Source organism: Stegodyphus dumicola, chromosome 6, assembly GCF_044657685.1.
Source record: "Stegodyphus dumicola isolate Sdum_Otavi_A_Nest chromosome 6, ASM4465768v1".
NCBI classification, from domain to species: Eukaryota; Metazoa; Arthropoda; class Arachnida; order Araneae; family Eresidae; genus Stegodyphus; species Stegodyphus dumicola.
Window position 1 is genome coordinate 18490009 of NC_140773.1, and position 24480 is coordinate 18514488.

Genomic DNA, 24480 nt, shown 5'->3' on the forward strand with positions numbered 1-24480 from the left:
AACTTCACATAGTAAATCGACTATACAAAATAAAAATTGAAATTTCACCTAAAAAAACGAAGTCTAATGTTGGGAAAGAAAAATAAATAAATCTTCATAAAATTATGTTGAACCTAATAAACAGAGACTTATATTTGTTCAGCCTCGAAATCGAGAGAATTTCTTTTTTAAGAATCATTGCCAAAATAACATTGTCTTTATGCCTTAATGTTTTTTTTCTCCATCGGCGTGTTTTTCTTCGGATTAAAGAAATGAACTCTTGGTGGTGCAAGAGCGTTTCGTTGCTGGTTAAAATTATAACTGTTTACATTTCGAACACCAATTATTTATTATTTATTAGTAACATTTTTGTGACAATGTTTAATGCTCCTTTCTAGATATGCCCTACGCTGATATTGTATGTTCAGTGATTGGTAAATTCTCCGGAGCGGCTGCTTTCATGGTAACATATCAGCAAAGTTCTGAACTCTATCCAACAGTTGTGCGATCCTTGGGAATGGGAATGAGTTCCACTGTTGCTTCAATAGTCACGATTCTTCTTCCTTATATTATTTTATTGGTACGTTTATAATGGAAATCTAAATAATATTTTACAACTACTTCAATATTGTTTAAAGTTTACTAAAAAAGACACTTGGGTACTTAAAAATATTATGCAGACCTGCTGGAGTTGAACCGTTGACGGAAGAGGTAATTTAAATTTTGTTAATTGAACAAAAATTGGAAGATATAATCATTGTCAAAAGTATTCATATACTAGCCAAAAAGTTTTAAAACCTTTGTTATTTGCAAAGAAACATATGTAATTATTATTTATTATTATTTTCATATTCTATAAGTATTCCACAATGAAAGAAAATGTATAAAATGAGTTGTTTTTATTTCCATTTGAAACAGAAAAAAGTAAAAAAAAAAAAAAAAAAAAAAAAAAAAAAAAAAAAAAAAAAAAAAAAACGTTATCTCGATTTTAATTGAATACATCAAAAATATTCATATTCTAGATTCCAAACAATTAACTATGCATAATGTCTCGATTTTTAATTTAACTATAATATTTAGCTTTTTTTCTTCTGGGTAGCAAAATTTGGCTTAATTTTGCCCCATTCCTGGTACAAAGCGTTTTTCAATTACATCTGATTAGAAATTAAATATGAATTTTCATTTTGTCTTGAAAATGTACCCATAGAGGCTCTCTCTATATTGACTGTTCGTTGCATTCAATTCATTGTGCTCATTTTACAAAACCTACAGCATGGCATCCAGACCAGTGCATTTTGGATCGTTATCATCTTTAAATACAAAATCACATACCAATCATATTTTTACCCATTCTGTTTCAGATTTCTTTCAAGAATATCTGTGTATTGAAATAGCTTTTTTATCCTTCGATCTTTGTTAATTTGCAGAGGCTGATACATGCACCTAAACAAGAATACTTATTACCACCATATTTTACGGCTGCTCCTATGTTTTTATCTTTGAAGAGATGTTCTGGTTTACGCCATATTTTAAATTTTCAGTAAGTGTCCCCAGAATTTTAAATTTAGATTCATCACTGAATGTTACCTTATTCCAGAACTCTAGAGGTCGATTTTAATATTTGTTTGCAAAAGATAGTCTTTTCTTTGCATTGCCAAGAAACACATGGAACTTTTTCCGAGCGAATCTTAAAAATCTTTTTCATTTAATAACATTTCTGATTGTTCATTTGGAAACTAACAGTGCACGATTCTTGTTCTAATACAGCTCTCAGTTCCGGCGCAGAAATACGAGGATTTTGTTTTATGTTTTCAGAATAAATTTCTTATGTCTTGGCGTTCGTTTTTGAGGACATATACTTCCAGGTTATTTGGAAGATTTCTGCATACTTCACACTTTTACTTAAATTAAACTTTGAATTGTAGCAAAACTGTTACCTAAAATTTTCTGGTTTCACTGTCACTTTTTCCTCCTCGAGGGTTGTCTTTTATCACGGTAATGCTCGTCCTTGCATTTCCATGAATGTTAGTCAAAAACCATTAATTACATGTGAGATGTTTCGTATCACCCCCGAAAGAACTTTCTCACATCTCATCTTTTTCTTTCACATCACTTCAAAACTATATGAACCTCTTATAGTTCACCTCTTTGAAGGTTGTCAAACAGTACCTCAATAATTTATTTGAGAATTTAGTTTTTCAAAAAAGGAATCTACCAGGTGCCGAGGAGTTGGAATAAATGTGTAGAGCAAAATGAGGCTTGTGATTTAATGCAATATGCTTATTATTAAACATATGTTAGCCACTAGTATTGTTTTAATTATTATCTCTTGATTCTATATATAATAGTACTTCAATATAGATTAAGATTTTTTCAGGCTATTTATGGCAAGGTTATTCCTTTTATTATCATCGGAATCATATGTCTAACAGCAGGAATTGCTGCATCCTTCTTACCAGAGACACTCAACGAAAACTTACCTCAGACGATTACTGATGCTGAAAATTTTGGAACTAAACAAAAATTCTTTTCCTGGAACAAGTAAGTTAGAAACATAAAATGTGCTTACGTGTATAATAAAACAAATAAATAGCATACAAATGCCATCAAAACAGTAATAACTAGTTCAAATTTTCTAACCCATTCTTTAATAATGTTGAGTGTTTTAACCATAAACACGTTTAGTTTGCCTGCACGTCAATGTTTGTGAAAATAATATCTACATGAAAAAGTTTAATTTTGTTAAATGAAACACTTTAATCGAAATATTAATATGCTTACCAAAACTCTTCGTATTTTTTTATCTAAATGAAATATCAGATATTGCTTGGTAGGAAGACCCACATGCATACAAAGATTACTTTAAGGACTGGGAACATGAGAAATTATCTGTGGTCTCCTAGTTATATACGCTAGCTTTTAGCATTACAAGCATGTAGGGGGTGTAAGAAAATCATGTGCACAGTAAGAACCTTATATGAGACGATCATTCAATTTTTCTAAATGTTTCTGGTTTAAGTTGATAGCTGGAGAGAAGTAATGTTAAAAATTTCTATATTTATTTAGGTATTCAAAAGTACTTAGCATTTCCAAAGATACTCTTGTACAGCAGATGGTCACAATGAAAGGTTTGACCGTAGCATGCATATTTAAAATAAATTTGTGAACAATTTAGTTGTTGCTCAAATTTCGACTGTGGATTCAATCAGTTTATAAGGCATTTAGATGAAACGTACTTTTGAAAAAAAGTAATGCTAGAAATTTTAACAAATACTAATAGTATACTAACTTATTTATAAGTGCCGCTAATCAGATAGGTATATGAAAATTTAAAAAAAAATAGAGTATTCAACAACATTTAGAATTTTTTAAATTCAGTCTCAAGATATGTAATCTAGATCAGTAATCTAAATACAGTAATCTAGATCTAAATCTGCTTGGCGAGACAATATTAGAGTTTTGTTGAAGTCTTCGTCTATATCATTCTGATCTAATGCAGATGAGATTTACGAATTTATCATGACAAAAATGCGGCGGTCGTTGGCTTAGATCTTGGCACACTTATGTCAATAAAACGTTTTCTCAGTTCACTCCAAATTTTAATCGAGAATACGAAAGGAAGCTAAATACAAAAATCTGAGATCCTTCGTACTCTATCATTAACCTTCTGGGTGTATTTTCGCCTGGATGAATTTTAAGTGAAACAATGTCTCAAAAACACTTTACATTTACTAAGATTCATGGCTTCTCCGAGAATTGAAGCCTTGCTCAAAAATATTGTTACGGGTTTTTATTTAGTTGCTATTTTAAGTAGAATTATTATTAAATTATTTCATTTCCCCGTAAAGTGCTGCGAGAGGCAGGTTGTAAGGAAAATCTACGCCGAAAGCGTAAAAATACAGGATAACGCGCATTTAACATTTAATAAATAGATATCTCGTAATTGTATATATTTGCTATCAAGAAAAATCGAGAAAATACCAAAATGTTCTCGTGCATTATTAAAAGGTTTATAAAAGCTTTATCAAAACATCTCAATTCAGTTGTTTAACTTAATTCTGTGATTGATTATAGCGATTTCGCGGTGAAATCGGATTAGCTTACTCTGTGTTTTGAATTTATGTTCTAATTAACATTCTAGTAGTTTAAAATATAACTACTGTGAAATATTGCAATATTGTACGAATATCTCTGAGAAAGTTTCAGCATTTTGCTTTATTTCTTGGGATAAGAATAAATTTTATTAGCTTTTTATCCACTTGAGCATTAAAAGCATTACGAACCCGTACACACTCAGCAATATGGTAGACTGTGTAAGCGCTGTAAGGATTAGCGACGCACATTGCAATTTTTTGCGCCATTTTCAATGTGACACATATAGCTTTGAAAATATGAGCAGTTATTCTGATACATAAAAGAAAACATTTTGCTCTATGTGCTGATAAATCTACAATGCTCGAATTCTGTGTTTGTATTACAAGTATATTACATTTTGCAAGCGTACTTGGTTGTTATTTAATCCAAATGCTTTTTTTAATGTTTAAAAAAGCAAGCTTTTAAATCATTTAATTTGAAATTGTCCTATACCTTAATAATTCGCGTCAGTGAATCGTGGAGAGTTAGATACCTATTTGAAGAATAAATGAACTACACTTCTTTTAAAATTTTCCTTTTGTATCGCTTATTATGAAATCATCTTTTGCTGCCAGATTTCCTTCATACCTATTCATGTAGAAAAGTTTATGTATTTTTCATTTCAGACGCAAAATGTCTATTAGCCGAGAAAGGTCCATAAAAATGAAGATTTCGCAGTGCAGTCACAGTAAAAATAATGAGGATACTAACCCACATTCATCAGCATCAGTTTTACAAAATGCCGATTTGGAAGCTATTGAAGAACATTCTGACACTCTGAAAGAATTAGAGAATGCTCCAAACGATGAATCAGACAACATGAGAAAGCGAAAACCTTCTGACGGTGCAATCAAAAGCATAAACATTGATGAAACGAAGTCCGCTGTTCCTAGTTCAACAACCAATGACTACCGCTCATGTGAAGCTTTGAAACAGCATACTGAATCGGAGGGAAGTCGTCGTTCTTTTTAAAAGAAAACGGCAAGGATCTGCTTCCTAGGGATTTGAACTGAAGACAAATATTACATCAACAACGGGAGTAGAATGAGTAAGGATAGACAAAGAAACGACAGTCGTTCATAATCGTTAAAACACAGAGAAAACAAAATAAGGAAAGATTCCCTAGCTGGATTATGTGGGGATTTACATCAATGCAATGTCCATTACCCGATATCTTTTTTAATACTTTCTAACATTTAGAAAGCGTTTATATTTTAGTTTTGTTCTTCAAGCTATATATGTCAGTATGCTGGAATTTATATGCAGAGCGAATCTTTTTTCTTGTACGACAGGGTAAACTCGATTATTTGTTAGTTATTTGACAGTCAGGTTATGTTACCTACCAGTCCTTGAGACGTTCCAATGGTCATTATGAGCGCACAGATAGCAAAGGACAAATGCAAGTATAAAAATATCTACGTCAATTGGTGTAGATTTTATTCTATCAGAAGCATTTTCAGCAAATGAAAAGCTACTATCCTTTCCTGGTGCAATTAGATGAACAATAATGTGTAACTTCGACCTTGTAAATTAAGTCTAAATGCTTCTTTTAACGCTTAAACCAGTAGTTGAGTTATCGCATTTGGTATTGCTTGTCTTCTAATATACAATATAGACTCAAAGGTCATATATACCAAAAACATAAACATTATTAGCCATGACTTCTGAAAACTGCAGCTAAAGAAATATATGAACTAAGCTTCAAGGATTTTCGTAACTTACAACAATAACTGCTTGGTTAAAATTGATACGTGATTACGACAACGAATCCTACGCCATACTAGTACACTTTGAAAATATAATAACTTGCAAAGCTCTACAAAATCTTCAATAATTCGGTTACTGTTTTACTAGCGGAATTTACAGTAAGACGGCAGAATTATGAAATGAATTATGGTTAAGCCTAGTGTTAGAATGTTAGGTAATGTCGCCAGCCGTATAATTTGCATAAACTTCTGGTTCCAAGTTCCGGTTCCTGACAAGAAACTTGAAATAGAAATTAACATAACTGTTAGTAAAATTTAAATCACTAATGTAACAATTTATAGCAAAGAAAGAAAAAATGCTAAACGTTTCAAGTTCTACGAAATCTTCAATAATTCTATCACTATTTAACTAGCGGCTTTTACAGAAAGATGTCTGAATCATGGAATGAGTTACAATCAGTAATATTTTAGATTAATATCTAGAGTTAGGCTGCTACACTTGCCGTATAATTTGCATAAACGTCGGGTTTCAAGTTCTGATTCCAGAGTTTCTTAAAGAGTCAAGAAATATCAGATAGAATTTAACATAACGCAGACTGTTAATAAAATTTAAATCGTAAATGTTCCAAAGTATAGCAAGGAAAGAAAGGTCAAAGAAATTTAGAGAAAGGCAAAGAATCTATAGAGACGTTGCAAACAACAGCGCCTTCTAACGTGAAAGGGGAATAAATCAAACAATGAAAAGGAAGTAGAAAAATGATGCGCAAACTTATTTTTCAATAAAAGATATGATATCTCTTTTGTTATTTTCTTCCCTCCTTAATGATAGAAGACGTCGTTGGTAGCCGCACGTGTTCTTCTGAAAATTCGTGTTCTCTCTTTGTGGTATTCTCTTCCTTTGCTGCAATGAAGAAACCGACAAATCACTGAAAATTTTCCAGCTGAAATAAAATCTACATTAATTAACCGAATATACGCTGCATTGTTTCAACAAATATAGTTACTAAACATTTTCTATTAAAATATATCCTTTCTTATACAATTACAGAAAATTATATCTTTTATGAATACTTTACTGCTAGACTTTTATGTACCAGGTTTCAACAGTGAAAACTTATTCCGTATTTAGTTGCGTAATAGTTGTTTTCATTTATACAGTATATGAAACGATAAAGAATGATTTTTTTATGTATGCCTATAAATGCATTTCTTATTTTAATAAATGTAAATTTTGGGAACTGCAATAGGTAAAAAATAGTTAAACATATTTTATTTTATTTTAAATTTAAAAAAATAGGAAATATTTTATACTTATCGTATTGTAGCTAGAGAATGCTTTAGATTTATTTCAAACATTTGATATTTTCCTTTGCATATAAGTAAAGAAGTTAAGTAATATAAACTGACCACTTGCTAGCCCTAATATTGAATTTTTTCTTTATTAAACTGTATAAAAATTGATTTTCATTAAAGACAGCCCATCTTCAGGGTGGTGGAATGTAACTTGCCCAACATTTTTGTGGTACTAATGATGGTAGTATTTTTGTTTTGGTCATCCGTCTATTTCTTTTATTTCTCGTGGCAGTCTCAAGATTCCGCTGTACATCGATGTCATCGATCCATGTACTATATGTGCGCACAGAGATCGCAGTGGTCACAGTTAATTCATGTCAAAAATAATCCAAAGGATTTCATTTAGCGCTATTATCCCAGAATTTAAGTGGAAAGGGAACATACTGATGCAGAGTTTGAAAGTAAACCGAAAATCAAGCTTAGGCTGTTGATCCCAACTTTGATTTTAATTTTTGCGTTATTAATAAGATATCTCGTCCCTCCGATTTTAACTATATCAGGCATATTAAAGGAGAATTAAAACTGCACATCAATAAACATGAATCCTCTTTCCAAAAGGAGAAGTGAGTGAAGAATTAATAGATTTCTTTAAGTTTTTTTCACATTTACAACATCTAATCTTTTTTCGTCCATGACCGTATTTCGAACCAGTTCGTCCGAATACCATCAAAATTCTAATATCTTAAACTTTTACATTTCTTTACTGCTTTTCACGACAGAAGGCGCTATAATTCTAATATCTCGCACTTTTACCTAGCTTTTAGCTTACCCTTTTACTATTTCTCTCGATAGAGGACGCTAGCTAGTTGATAGAGGACGCTTTATTTGCATATGAGTTATGCCTAATTTGAAATTATTTAATATTTGAGCAATATTTTTAACACTTAAAGCAATTTAACTCTTAATATTTTAATATAATCAGGCTTATTCAGGAGATTATACGAGTTCCTATAAGAAAATCACTATATTCAGCCTTTATACAGTTTTTTTTTTCTTAAAGGAATAAGCGAAAGAATTTTCGAATTACCCCTTTTTATATGCTATTTAAATTTCTCAAAAACCACTAAATCTCTCTGTATACATTTTTGTTCAAAAAATAAGAAACAAAGACAAAACACGAAAGAAAACAAAAACTATTTAATTTATATGCGGAAAATTGATCTAAAAGATTGGTGTTGCTTTACTAGACCACACAGCAAACAAAGCCATGCAAAAAAACACACGTATAATGACCATCACATCACGAAAGACCAAATAGATCGAAAGAATGTGCGATGAAAACGTCATATTAATAACGGATACTATGTCCTCTAACTGAAATGCATGCTTGACATCAACGAATCAAGCTCGCAATAGTGTCATTGATCGCGTGTTGTGGCCATAGCGCCGATTCCAGTATTAACGCATGTCGGAATTTGTGGACGTGCTCGTGGACTAGAGGCACACTACGACCAAACATAACATGCCATCTGTCATGCAAACATGTTTCGCACATACTGTATAGGATTCAGTTCCGTTGATCTAGCAGGCTTCGGCAGATGTGGAATAGTTTCACTCTTCAGATAACTTCGTATCACCCTCAAGCTCTATGCGGGTAGGTCTTAAAATTCATATTTATCAAGTCGGTTCCAATTGCAGCTATAAAAGGTAAAAGGACGCATAAGAGGGTATAGAATTTTGTCGCGATATCGGGCGAATGCGACGGAACCACCAGGGATCATGTGGAAGTCGGTACGGACATTCGTTACTATCCCAGCCCATACAAGTGAGCGTCATCCTCTAATAGTCTCTTTTGAAGATTTTTGGCACCCGATAGTATGTCCCTGCCTCTCGCTATATCATCCCCTTCGCGAATGGTTCTTAATGTTAAACCAAGACTAATCTGTAAGGAGTACGTGGCCCTAGTACTCTAGTGTCCAACTGCGATGTTCAAGAGCCCAATTCAATTGCGTTGAGACATGCGATGGGGACAAAGGAACACAAAACCACCGCCATCGGGTGTACGGTCCATCTCCAGGTAGTCGACGCGACACGGTTTTGTAGGTACAAAATAATGTATCTTTCGGTGTCAAATATTTAACAGGTATTTAATGTTCTCAACTTTTAGAGCAGAAGGAAGACACAATTTTTTTCCATTGCAATATATTCCAGACTTAAATAAGCTGCGTTAAATTTTGCATTTCTTTTTCTTCTCCCACCTGCGGTTTCTTTCTGAAATAAGAAGAAATATTTTAATTATAAGAATGCTGAATAAATTTGCAAAAACAATTACAGCAAGTACTTAAATATATTTAGCATTGAATACGATTATTACGACATATAATATGCAAACCCTATTTGGGCTCAGACGTGTTCAAAAATTGACTGCTCTGTATGCCGAGATATCCGAATCCATCAAGGAACTTGCATAATTTAAAAAAATTATTTTTTTTATCTGATCCAATGATTTAATATTATTGCTTTTAGATACGTAGGGCATACAGAAAGTAAGTTTCTCTATTTAAAAAAAAAGAACTCACACATTTAGGAACATATTTATTGGCAACAAGTACAGCAATGCTTCAACTATTTTTCAACACAGCCATCATCAGATTTGAGACACTTGTATCGTGGGACCAACTTTTATATCCCTCTGTCTGCCGCCTGTGAATAAAACCAGCTTTTGACAGACGTCTTCAGCTCTTCGTCGTTGCGAAAACGCTCAAAGGAGGGCAGGAATTTCTTGAGGTGCAAGAAAACGTGAAAATCGCTGGGAACAAGATCACGGCTGTAGTGTGGATGATCGAACAACTCCCAGCCAAATTCCGTCGAAACAGCTGCTGTGTGGACGAGCATTGTCATGGAGGAGCACAACACCTGCAGTAAGCATTCCACGCCTCTTGTTTTTAATCGCACGTCGCAATTTCCGCAGTGTTTCACAGTAACGGTCAGCGTTTACTGTTTCATCACGTGGAAGGAACTCGATGAGCAGAATGCCCTTCCTGTCCCAAAACACCGTGCACATCACTTTCCACACCGACAGCGTATGTTTGAATTTCGTCCCGACCGAAGATCCACTATGCTGCCAAGGCACTGACTGCTGCTTGGTTTCCGGGGTGAAGTGCAAAATCCAAGTCACATCGGCCGTGACGATCCTGTCGAGGAACTCGTCGCCGTCTTGCAGAAATGTCAGAGCTAAGCGTTCAATTTTGTGTTCGAGTGTCAGTTTTTTTGGCACCCACCTGGCGCACAATTATTTGAACAGCAGGTGCTTAGTGACAATCTCATGCAACAAGAATCGCGATATCTTCGGAAAAAGGGCTGCTCAGCTCCGTAACGTAAAACGACGGTTCTCCATCACGCGCTGCCGCACAAGCTCAACAAGATCATCATTGATGATTGACGGTCGCCCAATGCGCTCTTCATCATGGACACTTTAACGACCTTCCGGAAACTGCCTACACCAGCGGCGCACATCAGCTTACTCATGATGTTCAGCCCATAGACTTGACAGAGCTGACGACGAGTTTCAATCGGCCCAGTGCTTTGTGCATTCAAGAACTTTTATTTCCGACCGAACCTCGCAGGCGGCGGGAGAAGGAATAAGAGCTTCCAATTTCGGACCACTGGCTACCATGCTACTGGCACGAGGCGGGACCTGTCCGGGTGGCATATGATTGATACGTCATAGATCTGTTACACATGCGCAATTGACACGGCTAATTACGTTTACTTTAAAGGGGAAAACATCGAGAAACTTACTTTCTGGATGTGTCTCGTAAATAGCCTTCAGAATACATTAGCTACATGGCGAACTTAACCATCTCGTGATGAAACAGTGAATTTGAATTGTTCAAGTTTATTCTGCTACTTATCTCCTGATTTATCGTTTAAAGTATTAAGCTAATTAATCCAATTAATATATTAGTTTACCTGTTTTTAATCTCTACTTTCATCAATTCAGACCCGAACGCAACTTAATTCAAGACGATATATATAAACATTTGTCAACCTTTCTTCTCGTTTTTCTGTTTCGCTTTTATGCTATCTTAATGAAATAAATTATCAGTTTATCTGATTAGAATAAATCGCATAAGAAAGAGCTATGTATTGCAAGAAAGAGATGATCTAATGGAGGACATAGTTTAGGAAACAGACTTGTATCTACGTTATTCATGGTAAACCGCGAAAAAGCCAGCCGTTCACCGGGATATGAACCTCCATTCGAACTACCGATGTTCAGAGTCATAACTACTTCCCTACTGATTAGAATAAACCTTATCGGTTTTAGTTTAGGCAATCCACATCTACGTCACAAATAATCGAGGCTACGCTAATGCTCATTTAGGCATTGCCACTCTGCACTTCTTTCTCTATTTGACTTGAACGTCTCGTTCTAAATTTCTTACAACCTTAGCAGTTTTTTATTATACTCCCGAATTTTGTGTAAAAATGAGATTGCCGGATTAATAATAAGCTTATGTTAAGGTCTCACTTCCTAATCTGTGCAGTAACAAACCAGAGACTATAAGTCGTCCGATTGCCATTATATTTCTAGTAGTCTTGATGAAAACCTAGAGAAAGGAGTAAAATAAATGTGCGATAAAATTTCTTATAGCTTATTAGTCTCCAATTACCAGGACCATTTTTATATGCTTCTATAATAACTGGAAGGAAAATCACAGCTCTGTAAATATTAAGCAGATATCAAATGTAAATGTTCGTTTACATTACATACAGAGTGAATGCATATGAAAATGATTGAAAACTTGGAGTTGAAGAGAAGATGCGATATTAAATTATTCTGTTGGGTCTACAGATTATCTCGAAAATAATTTTCAGACAAATTATTTGTAACTACTTTAAAACTTTGCACTCTTCATTTTATAAAATCCTTTCTAAAATTTAATATTTGAAACGTAACAGAAGTTACCTGTTGAGAGCAAAAAACTTTTGATTCTTCCCAAATTCTTTAGCATCATTAATAGTCTGAGGCAAGTTTTTATTCAGTGTTTCCGGTAGTAGTGTGGATATGACTGCAGCCAACAAGCAGACACTCCCAATCGTCAGAAAAGGAAGGAATTTGTTATAGGTGCTCTGAAAATGAAAAGAAATTTTTAGACTGTAAAATGTATAGCGTAACGGTCAAAGCCGGATATTAGCCTCTACTGCATTTGCTTGACCAGTTTCCGATTTGGCACAAAGAAACTGGCCAGAATTAAAATAATCTTTATTTTGCGTTTTATTATTTTCTATGAAACCTATATTCTTGGCAGAAGAGAGATACGTCTTCTGTTTATTAGTATAATTATAGAAAGCTTTGTTTCATTCTTAGTAACATGATGTTAAGTCATAGTTATAAATCTCAATAATAGAACAATATAGGTTCTTATATAAATATTCATGATCTGGGAATTAATATGAATTCAAAATCGAAGTAAAATTTATATAAAGAAAATCTTATTCCAATTTCAGCTACACCCTTTAATTTACTAGGTAACCTAACCTTTTAATTAAGGCTGGTAATAATTAATTTGCTTAAGTTAGTTTGTTTATTTTGAAAAGTCATTTATTTGAATTTTAGTTATAGCTTAATTAACAGACATGCCTTTTAAGCAATTTTTTGAGTATAATTGCAGTTTAAAAATACAAATTGTTGATTTATCTATTCGAAAATTTTACAAAGTATACAGTAGAATTTGGTGAGATTTATCTTTCAGATAAGTTAATTAGTTGATAAATTGTTTGTAATATAAAATGGCGACGATTTTGTGGTTTTCAAAAGCTATGTTTTAACTTTATTTTCAAGCAAGGTCACTTACTTAAGCGGTTTAATCTGCTTCTGATATTCGGACGCTGAGGGATTGGGAAGCGCGCGAAAATGGTTACATTTTTTGGCTTAGTTGGCGTCAAGGACAAAAGAGTTTGAATTAAAATAACACAAAAATATAAATTTTTGTATTGTTTTGTCTTGGAATAGGTGCTGAAAAATTTTCCCCTTTTAGGGGCATTTTCTGTAATGTAGACCTAGTACACTTAGCAATCTTAAAATGTGGCACTACTTAAATGTTAAGACACAATAACACGCCGAATAAATACTAATTCAGAAATCAAACAACAAAAATCAGCGTTATACTTACAAAGTTTTCACAGGACTAGTTTCGATGGTTTTACCGAACCACCATCTTCAGCTGCAAAACCGCAAATGAACAAGATAGGAAATAATGATTAGATAAGATAAGAAAGCCTGGACAAGAATAAGCAAGTGGCGCCATCTGTTGGTAAAACTAGAACTAAAACATAATTTCTTTAAAGGCCGAAGGCAAATTTGGATTGGAATTAGGATCGTTAACTAAAACAGAAAGATTTTTATGAATGTGAAATGCCTCTAGAAAATCCAGTTCTCCAATGGAAGATGTTTTTTGAATAATTTTGGCAGCAGAAAAACTGAAAGTGTGGTTTTCGGACCAACAATGTTGAGCAACAGAAGACTTCTGTGTTTCCTTTTTTCTAACATATGCCTCATGTTCCTTGACGCGAAATTTTAAGGCTCTCTTAGTTTGGCCAATGTAAATTAAACCACACTGGCAAGGAATCCTATAAATACCCCAGGAATTCATATCCGGAATGGGGTCCTTGAGTATGGAACTCGGAATTTTATTGATGGGAGAATAAACAACCCGAAAGTTAAATTTCTGCAAAATATGTGCAACTTTATAGCTAATTGATGGAAAGAAGGGAATGACAACAGAATTTTTATAATCTCCTAAAACAAGATTGTGCCTTTTAGTATGTTGAGATGAGAATTTTTTAACTGCTTGATTAATAATGTTGGGTGGAAAGCCCCTGTCAATAGCTATTGCTTTTAAATACTTTAGTTCTTCATCAAGGGCTAGTTTGGAGGAGCAAACTTGAAGAGCACGGAAAACATAGGAATAAAATGAAGCTAACTTTTGTTTAGTCGGATGACATGATTTAAAGTGAGGTGGAAGGGAAACCGATGAAGGTTTACGGTAAACCGTAGTACTGAAGTTGGATGTGTTACGTGTGACCAGAATGTCGAGAAACGGAAGAGAATTGCAAGTCTCAAGTTCAAAAGTGAACTGAATAGAAGGATCAATAGAATTCATTGTTGAAAGAACTTTATTTAAATCATCTTTATTACCTTCAAACAGAGTAAAAGTATCGTCTACGTAGCGGAACCATGCCGGGAAGTTTAAAGTTTCAAACAATTTTGATTCATAATAATGCATGTAGATATCAGCCAGGATGGGACTGAGGGGGCTTCCCATGGCTAATCCCTCAGTTTGCTTGTAATATTTATTTTGGAAAACAAAATGTGTTTGTTTCAAACAGAGTTGAGTGAGAGAAATTAGCTCATCAATTTCGATGCAAGAGAAATGAAATTCGCGAAGTCTGGTTTCTAGACATCTTAATGCACCCTCCACTAGGACATTGGTGAATAATGATTTTACATCAAAAGAAACCATGAGTAAATTACTAGGAGAAATGTTTTGAACTTTTTTTACAAACTCTATTGAATTTTTTATGGTGTAAATGTTATTGTCTAATAGAGTTGAAAATCTAGAAACTAAATATTTAGCTATTAGACAATAACATTTACACCATAAAGTGAAAGATATAATAGTGAGGGTCGCCTCTTTCCCACATACACTAAAATCAGTAGATGTAAAATTTCTTTCGAAGAAATATGTAGGGAACGAGCCATGACCTGAGATACGTTGTGTCAAGAAATAGTTGGATACTTGCGTGTATCGTCTATCTTTGGTATTAAGCTGTAGTTTGTCGTCCTGTTGTACCATTTCCCCAGTCTTGCTGCCATGTCTCAGTTGCAAAGGAAACATTTAAATTAAGCGATCACGCCACCACAGAGTTTGAAGCAGAATCCTTTGCTCTGAAAAGAGCGACACCCTGGGCCGAAGTGGCAAATGAACAAGACGTGTACTACTATACAGATTACGCTATCGAGAACATCCATCTCCGAAAAAAATCATAATTATAATGAGCTTCCTGTCTGGTATTGCCCAAGGAGGACATCGATAGAAAGAAAAGCTGTAAACGCCCTCTAAATTCTAAGGAAATGGAGCAACACGTACAAACTAAAGGTGAGCATCGAGAAGACACAGTTAATAATGTTCTCCAAAGGACACTGAGCTACGCAGCACAACCTAGAATAATATAACAAAGCTATTACTTAAAACATAGTATGCAAGCAGACCTGGAGCACCCTCCATTCATGTACGTGCGAAAGGCACCAACTGTAAAAACACCAATGTATATTTAGGAAAAAAAAGGCATTGCCCGTGGTCTGGTAAAATACGAAGCATTGCAAGCAACGCCTGGCAGGATCCCCTGTAAGTCTAAGTCCTGTGCGGTGTAATTTATCTGGATATCTAGTGTGGCTGAACAATACCCACATTGCCAACGGTTAAACAATGGGTGTCCACCACATTTCTCCATATCCATATCCATATACAGATAGCAAGTGTCTTCTGCAAGCTGTCCAGAAAAGAGGTCCCAAGACTCCTGACATCGAACCACATAAAAAATCCTCATAACTATCAAGAAAAAATCCCGGTCACCTTCAACTAGGTGAGAGGGTAAAAAGGAGTTATAGGAAACGAGCGAGCAGCCAAGGAAGGGACGCCCAAGCCGACAACAGAATTTAGTCTTCTGATTTCCGAAGAAACAACAAAACATAGAATCCGAAGCACAATACTATAAGAATGGCAACTGAGATGGCAGGAAGAGGACACATGGCGCTAAATGTTTACGATCTTCCCGAATATCAGTAAGAAAATTAAATCGGACACTATCTTCGTACAGGCATGTACCGACTACGGAAAATTCCCAGCCTGTCGTATCAGTTTTCAATGGAAGCACGTGGTCTGAACATGCGAGTTTGAAGCCAAACGAGCAGAAGCTCTCCACTACATCCTGTATTATCCCTTAACACAAGATCTTAGACGAAACCACTTCCCACTCAACTTCCTGGACCTCATATTTCCTTTTAACCAGTACTACAGCAGACGGGCAATTCTAACGATTTTATCATAGATCTACAAAGAGATACTTTAAACTTTAAAGAGAGACTTTTACTTTTCATACTTTAATCACTAAGCAATAGTACATTTGAATTAATTTTTGTTAATATTCATCAATAATTATCAATAATATTGCTGTAAAAATAACATTATGAAATAGAATATTTTGTCGCTTATGACCAATTATTACAACTATTTTCGTACTGCTAAAGCATTTAATTAATGTAACTTAGAATGTTAATGCAAAATGTAACAGGCAAAATCTGACATAGCTGTGCGCTATGCCTTATACATGTTAACTGTAACTTTTGTGTATAGTGTATATAGTCCTAACATTAGTTAAGTTTTAAGTAACATTTTTGCAATATTTTAAATTAATTGATAAAATACAGAGGTCCAATATAGAGCGATTTGTTGGTCCACAATCGAATCGTCCACTCAGAGATAAAAAGATAGAGAATGGAAATGAAAAGCGAATCAAAAGTTAGAATTATGGTGGGCCGTTAATTCCAGACACTCTGGCTACATCGCTCATCGGATATCACTGTGTGGGATTTATGACTGTGAGATATCATGAAGATCTAAGTTTATCAAATAACTGTTGTTATCAAATGCGAAGCTTAGAATTCGTTGGAATACTCTAGCAATTAAAGCAGACTAAACGGATCAAGATATGGAAAACGCTTTTTTCAGAAGAAAGAATATTGATGAGAATCAACTGTCACTTACTGAACTGTTCTAATGTTATTTGCATATTGAACATTTGTGTTTTAGTGAACATAGTGCCATTTGTCGTCGAATTTAAATATTTGTTTTTCGTGTAATAAGCGGTGAACACATTATTTAAGTTGACTGTCCGAAATTCGTACATGAAGCAGTGGAACCTCCTCCAAAGACCACTGAGAAGATTAAATAGAATTTTGCTAATTCTGCATTTCTGCATAAACATTTCAAAAGCAATACTTCCTATATATAGCTTTCTCCATAATATAAGTTTCTGGGCAAGATAATGTAATTAATTAGATTAAATAAGTATCTATATTTAAAGATTCTTCAGTTTAATTAACTGTTTTAATTGTGAAACTTATTTTTAGGATGAACATTTTTTGACAAGTGACAAATGTGAGATAAATAAACATAAAATGGTAAAAATATTAATAATATAAAATATTCTTCATATTCTATATTTGCGGAATTATTTAATTATAAAGCATGTAGCCATTATTAAAAAATATAGTGTACTTTCAAAGTTCTATCTTTTATGTTTCAAACTTGTTTTTCAGTTATTCATTCTAATAAAATTATTATTTTTGAGAAAATACTTATAAAATGTACTACATAAGGTGTAACAAGAAAAATTGTTGTAGCTGTTGTACTACACGCACTCATTCCAAAACCTCTGACAACAGTTGGCCAAAGTTCTGAACTTCTTTGATAAGTTGCCATATACGTACCAGCAGCAAGAAACTTGCCAATCACAGAAATGACCACGTCGCTGTAAGGATATTCTAAGAAAGGAAAATTTTACATTTAGGAGTACAATTGCTCTTTCAGTTGTTAATTGAACATTGATTATTGCAAATACATAAATAGTATGAAAATTTATTGGCTTCTCAAACTGAACTTTTCAAGAAGCTGCACGATTAGGTCAGGACTTTTTTGTGTTATACATAATATGCCTGAAAGGTTCGGTGAATGACCCATTGTCTCAAAGGAAGCATAGATCAAAACATTGCGATTCAGCGATATCTCAAAAAGAGTCACTTAACAGTGTAGTGGAACAGCATCATATTCGACTACAAATTGTATAAAAGATCAAAACATGAAGACGCATTAAATATTGGAGCAAATGTGTAAAGATCTTACAGCTTACACATTTGCTCCAATATTTAGTCTTACTAACATTTATTTTATTTTAAAACTTTACTATCATCTCTTATTTTCCACTTCTGGCCAGAATAAACGAGTTAACTTGTTTATGCAAATTGTACTTGCTAACGCTTAAGTATTTAAGTTGTGGCATTTCGCCAAGAGCAGAGTCAGATGGAGAGAAAGTGAGCCGCCTTGCCACTGCATTTCACGCGAGCTTGCTGTCTGCCTTTAATGCCAGAAATTTTTCTTCCTCTCGAAAGCTAAAGACGTATTGTATTTTTCCGCAGTTTACGTACTACATACGTAATAATTTAAAAGGCCAGTCTTAGTGTTAGTCATTTGTGTAAAGTATTCAAAGTTAGCTTTTATTAAAATTTTAGTTAGTCAATAGTTCTTTTTACGTTCAGCCCACAAGTGGTTGTTCTTGGTATCCCGAAGTGCGGGAGTTTCTGTAATACCTGAAAAATAAAGGGTAATTTAACCCTTCTCATCTTGTCATCATTGCCACACTCCATAGGGCACAGTTTGTAGTCAAACTCATTGTCTAGTCAGGACACGTCATCTTCGCCAATCAGATTAGAAGGAACAGTAGTCCTGATAAATGTAAGGCAGGGAAACGATGAGAAGGAAATGTTCGTAACTGGTTCAGACTCTTTCTGCCCCTGCAGGAAACGACTGAGGAAGAGGTGTTTTTGGATTGGCTATCGAAGAGAAGAATCTCAGACATAATCAAACAAACGCATCACATGCTGGCATAAAACCAGTGATTGTATGTTTTGACAGCAGAAGAAGTGGCCATAATCCAGAATACAGTTGGTACTGCCTGTGCAGGCAAGCCTCCACATTTATTCAACATCAAGTCTGTTCACTGCAACCGCTCAATGACAGAGCGAGATTGACCGCGACAACCGGGTTTTCGGTGTCTTCTGCTAGACTCGGAAGGTGTAACACGGTCTGCTGTCCGTCTTCACCCGGAATGATGCGTGTCTGCAATTAGTTCTTTTTCGTGCGTTTCTGACGACCATCTCCATATAGTTTCAAGAGAATGTATTTTTGTCAAAAAATAAAAGTAAGCGGATGAAGATTCAAGTAGATTGATATGGATGCTGGCTTCTGCGGTAAATGAATGGTGTTTTACGACATGAGAGGAATTCCCGTGCTCGTGTTGCATCTTGATTTGGCCTCGTGTTTCCACAAAAATATATTGAAATAATCATTTAAGTAAAAGTACTTCGCTATAAAAATTGAATTTTGTTATCATGTAACTTTGTGTAACGAAGATGAACTGAGATTTATTAGATTGGATCTTTAACGCATTTGTGCACGAAAGGTTAGGACTCAAAATGGTAGAACTGATTCTTACTATAGTAGTAGCACGTGGTATATTGTCTTATGTCTGGTTATGTTTCTTGATTTATACTAATATAAATTTAAATTTTTACGATGTCAAGATATAATAAATTTCTCGTAATTCACATTATTTGAAGTGTCATCCTTTGGGGGTAAGTTACTTCAATTCTATTCCTCCAGTGTCTCTAGCTTATTGTGCTATTCGTTATTACATTTCATCCTGCACGTATCCACGTTTTGGGTTATTGCGGTATCACATTTGGCACACCCATTTATTATTACATTTGGTGCTCATTATTACACTGCCATTCAGGTAAGTGGAAGATCTGCTCCCAGTTTATGGCGCACAAGCTGACGGACGAACTGAAAACAGAACGGGTGGAAATTGCTTATGATTTCATCCCCATTTATACCCGAGATATATCTTCTCCGCGAACTAAAAGAGATGATTGATCTCTGCTATTATTTAGTTCGGTACGAAATCCAAGGATATGCGTTTGGCGTCTTCCCCGCGATCTCAAGACAGTTGCCGTTTTTCTCGTATTATAATAGAAAATGATGTTCAGTCTTTGCTATATTCCAGTGTAACGCTATATTTCAGACTGAATAAGTTCCACTGCCTTTAGTGGCTTTACTCTGGTTGGACATTTCAAAGATTAAGGGGTCTCATACACCTTAAAAATCATAAGATCTTCGAATAGGCGACTGTTGCAAGAATTGGGATAACTTATTTATTTTAAAAGCAATAACTTCCAACTTTTTACAGCTGACTACGTAATATAGCTGCTTTCTGAAATAGTCATCAGAAAGTTTGTGTTGCCACAAATATTTGTATAATTTAATCCGCTTTGTTACAACATCTTTCGTCGTGTTTCCACCTTGCGGGCACAGTTTAAAATATTCTGTTGAATAATTTAATTCCATATTTAATATATAGCTTTTGTAACATTTGGAAACTACTGTGAACCTAAAATTCTAAAAATTTCATGTTAAATTTTTATTTTATTTGGAGTTGAGTTTATAAAATGTATTTTATTAAAATAATGTGTAATTGTCTCGTCCATAAAATTTTTCAGTATTAAAATATTTATCATATTTTTAGTTCAGTTAGAAAATAGTGCCCATATAAAGAATTCCATCGAATTTCAAGTATGTACCATTAGCCATTTTTAAAATATCGTGCGCGCAAGGTGGAAACATGGCGAAATATTTTGTCACAAAGAGGATTAAATTACAAAAATATTTGTGGCAACACAAACTTTCTGGTTACTAGTTTCCAAAGCAGCTATATTATGTAGTCAGCTGTAAAAGGTTGGAAGTAATTGCTTTTAAAATAAATAAAATACCCCAATTCTTGCAACAGTCACATATTCGAAGATCATGAGGGATTTAAGGTGTATGAGCCCCCTTAAACATGTTCATGCTTGAGCACCTGGCACATTTCTGTTGAGATATGGTAAAACTTTAGTGAACTGATTAGTAATAATATGTAATTCTGTTTGCACGAATTCTCATTTGAAGTTAGAATAAGTAGAAAAAGTATATTTACTCTATTAATAATGAAAATATAAATATATTTATCAAATATTACACGTTAAAGATAAAATGGTATTAATTCGTAACACACATTTTATTTCTCTCTTTGATTGAATCATAGTTGTACATTCATAAAAACTCCGTCGTTATTTTTATAAAAATGCAGACTGCTTAAAAATTTGTCCATTCTGCAGAGTAAATAGCAGCAAGCTTGTGTGATGCTGATACTTTTATATAATATTCGAACATATTCTTTCGAAATTACATGAACAGACTAGTTTAATTCGCAGGTCCCAGTTGGTATGCCAGTTTAGTTCGCAGAATAGGCGCATGATGTAACCGTTTCAGAATCAGGTGAATATTCATTGTTGAGTGCATCTAAATTTGTATGCACATAAATTTCAAGTTGATAAAAAGCAGGTATTAATTATTAGGAACATAAAAAATACTTACATGCGCTCGCCTTAAAAAGAGCGATCAAAAATTAACTAATAAACCAGCATCAAATTCTACGAGAAATTGGAAAAAATAAATCTAATGAAACTTTAGAAATGTTAAAACTGGCGCATTTAAGAACCTATGAAAAAGTACAGCGTGATTAAAGAAAACATTACATAGATGGACTAGATGATGTGAGAGATGACTTCAGAAGCAGAACAATAAACAACAATGAAATATATTTTAACCAACTTTGATAGAATATAATCCCACAAATGACTAATTGTGATTACTAGCTGAAAAATTCAGATTATTCGACAAACATGCAGGCAAATCTTAGCTGCAGAATGGGCAGTTTGGAGAGTTTCTGAAATCCCTAAAATTTCGACAGGGCAAATGAAAAAAGCTCAATATTTGAGAAAAATTATTCAAAATTAAATTCTTATTCTAATGAAAGCAAAGGTTGATGGGTTAAATCAAATGCGCAGTAATTTTGTTCGTATGCTGGAACAAGTGAAAGCACTCTGAGACCTATAGAAAGTTTCACGGAGCCAACAAATTTACTCGACTAAGACTGGCAACATAATTATGAGAATATGTGAAACAGAATAATCTCGATAACTGTATAGTTAAGAGATATGACATTACATGGCAGAAAACACGCGGGCTTTCAGCGCAAGATTTTGGATCTGAGTAACATTACACTATACGTTTCATATGGATATTTCTCCTTAAATTTAGTGCTTTAGAATGCTCCTATTGTCTGAAGACACAGTAACTTTGTTCGCAGTTGTCCAACTTATCTTCTACCTTTTATCTGGATCCGAAAGGAATCGGAAATTTTTCTCTTCCCGGAATTGGTGTGTACTAAACCGTCCCCGGAATGGGTGTGTACTAAAATGTCTCCGGAATGCAGGTGCACTAATTTTCATCTTAAGACGGGAAGCTAGAAAAATCTGTGAGAGTGCTAATATTTCAAACAGATTATGTTCACTGTACTCTGATTGATCTACCATAAGCTTCATTTTGACTTCACACGAGATGAAGCTGTTGGCCAAGCAAAACAAATATATGATTTCTCTTCTGAGACAATCACGTAAGGAAATCTCTCCAAACACCCACATGTTACAAATCATACTCAGTCGGATGTTTAAAATACGTGGGAAAGCTCTTAAGTGATATTTTCAAGTTACTATTACTTGTAGTAGTAGTTTTCAAGTGATTACTACTATTAGAAGGGATAATGGATTTAAAAGAGATATGATCGACGTTTCAAAATCGGCCGAAAAGATAGGTATTCAAACCAATTAGAATTCAAATAAAGAAACAGATATTCAATTGTAAACACTGTGATGAAGCTCGTATAAATCCAGAACTCCAGTTTCAAACAGTTTCTTGCATCCAGTTATAAATAAACTACTTACTTCCAAGAGACAATGATTTGAACATTTCAATATGGTAAACGTATCATTTCTTTATGGCGATGGAAAAAAATGGATAGAAACTCACGATCAATTTAAATTGAAAATATCTTCCTCACACTCATAACACAAATGACAACGGGAGGTACAGTAAGAAGCTATGATGAGACATTGATGCCTAGAAGTTCACATCGATGGTTTAACATCAAGCTAACATTCGTGGTAGTTGAACAGTTAATAAAATCTTTCTAAGAGTACTAACAACGTTGAATAAATTTGCTTCCTATATTGATACGTATTGTTTTATAACGTACATTTCCAAACGCACAATCGGTCTGATGAATTATTTGGTATTATATTATCAATAGCTGCAATAGAGAGGAGTTTAAGCTGATATTGGTAAAAGTGTGTTTTAATCATGTTTAAGTGAAACAAAGCGCTGAATTATCTTGAATTTCTAACAGCAGAAAATGATATTGCGCAAGAATTGTAATATAATGAGATCATCAATGACTTCACCTTATGAAAAGTTCACAGGTTTCATTTATAAACAAGTAATATATAAAAAATATTTAAAGTCAATTCCTACTTAAGTCAAGCATTGCAAGCTTTTCTTGGCGCTTATGTTTTTCTTTCTCTAATCTTCGTTTGCTTTGTGTTGTAGTTTCTTTTCGCATTCTCCATTTGTGAAGCAAGGAAAATTTTAGGGAGTTATATTTTAAACATATATTGACATCACGTTAACATAGAAATATGGGAAGAATTTTTGCTACATAATGGACATTACATCCGCTTCATCCAATTCTATAAAACTACAATTTTGAATCTATATTACATCTGTAAGAAGTTTTCGACTTTATGGCCTTCTACTTCCATAAATCTCCTATTCCCTAAGGCCATCTATTAGTTCGTACAATACTCTGGAAGTTACATTTTCCGAAAAACTTCAGTGAAGATAGCAGCACGTGGGATAAGAAATTTTCTTGGATGGAAAAGCAGTTTTCTTGATTTTTATCAGTAGTTAGATGAGGCATAAAAATGTACTGGAGAGAAAGTCCTAGGAAGTATCATGTGATCACTATACACTAATCAAAGTACAAAATCATGATAAAATAGAGATGCAAATAAATGTAATAAAAATGCAGAAATCATCGTAAAAATAAAACAATGCTTTAAAATGATTGTGTAAATAGTAAAGATGAAGGGAAAATATATACAAGTCCACAACAAATAATTTAATGAAGGAGTACGAATCAGGATCGTTCTTGCGACCACTTAAAACCAAGAGCTGAGTGTAATACCATTCGGCTATGGTCGCTGCATAGAGGTTCAACTGCATCTAATGCAAATGCTAGCTTATCATTTGAATCTTGCAGTTTTTCGTATTTTTCGTAAAGGTTTTTAAGTTTAAATATCGTGTTTCTAAAGTGGTCGATGCTTTCAGGAGTATTTTTAATTTTCGTTTCTTCTTTCGGAGCGACTGCGTTCGCGTAGGATTTTTTGTTGCTGGGAATTGGAGGGAATTTAGGATTTTCTTCTATTTTCTTCATTTTCTTCTTTTATATTCATTATTAAATTCAGGTCTGGGTTTTCCTTTTGGTTTTTCTTCTTCATTTCCAGGTGTTTTGGAGCACTGAATACTGCTTG

The 24480-nt window shown here is 34.1% G+C and overlaps 3 protein-coding genes across 3 annotated transcripts in view; 1 reads left to right on the forward strand and 2 right to left on the reverse strand.

Annotated features, from left to right (window-relative positions):
* LOC118196143 (organic cation transporter protein-like) overlaps positions 1-6790 on the forward strand; it is a 34570-nt gene extending 27780 nt beyond the window's left edge. Inside the window, exons 8-10 of the mRNA XM_085818156.1 lie at positions 378-559; positions 2357-2520; positions 4740-6790. Of these exons, the coding sequence (XP_085674282.1) occupies positions 378-559; positions 2357-2520; positions 4740-5085 (692 nt within the window). The 3' untranslated portion in view covers positions 5086-6790. The remainder of the gene's footprint in view (positions 1-377; positions 560-2356; positions 2521-4739) is intronic.
* Positions 6791-9246: 2456 nt separating this feature from the next.
* LOC146996677 (organic cation transporter protein-like) lies at positions 9247-12221 on the reverse strand (the record flags this gene model as incomplete). The annotated part of the gene is made up of 2 exons (XM_085817971.1): positions 9247-9383; positions 12085-12221. Coding segments are annotated over 2 exons (195 nt in total), but the record flags the coding sequence as incomplete, so codon positions are not given.
* Positions 12085-24480, reverse strand: part of LOC118194776 (beta-alanine transporter-like) — a 37927-nt gene continuing 25531 nt past the window's right edge. The window contains exon 9 of the mRNA XM_085818157.1: positions 12085-12248. Coding sequence (XP_085674283.1) covers positions 12238-12248 — 11 coding nt within the window. The 3' untranslated portion in view covers positions 12085-12237. The remainder of the gene's footprint in view (positions 12249-24480) is intronic.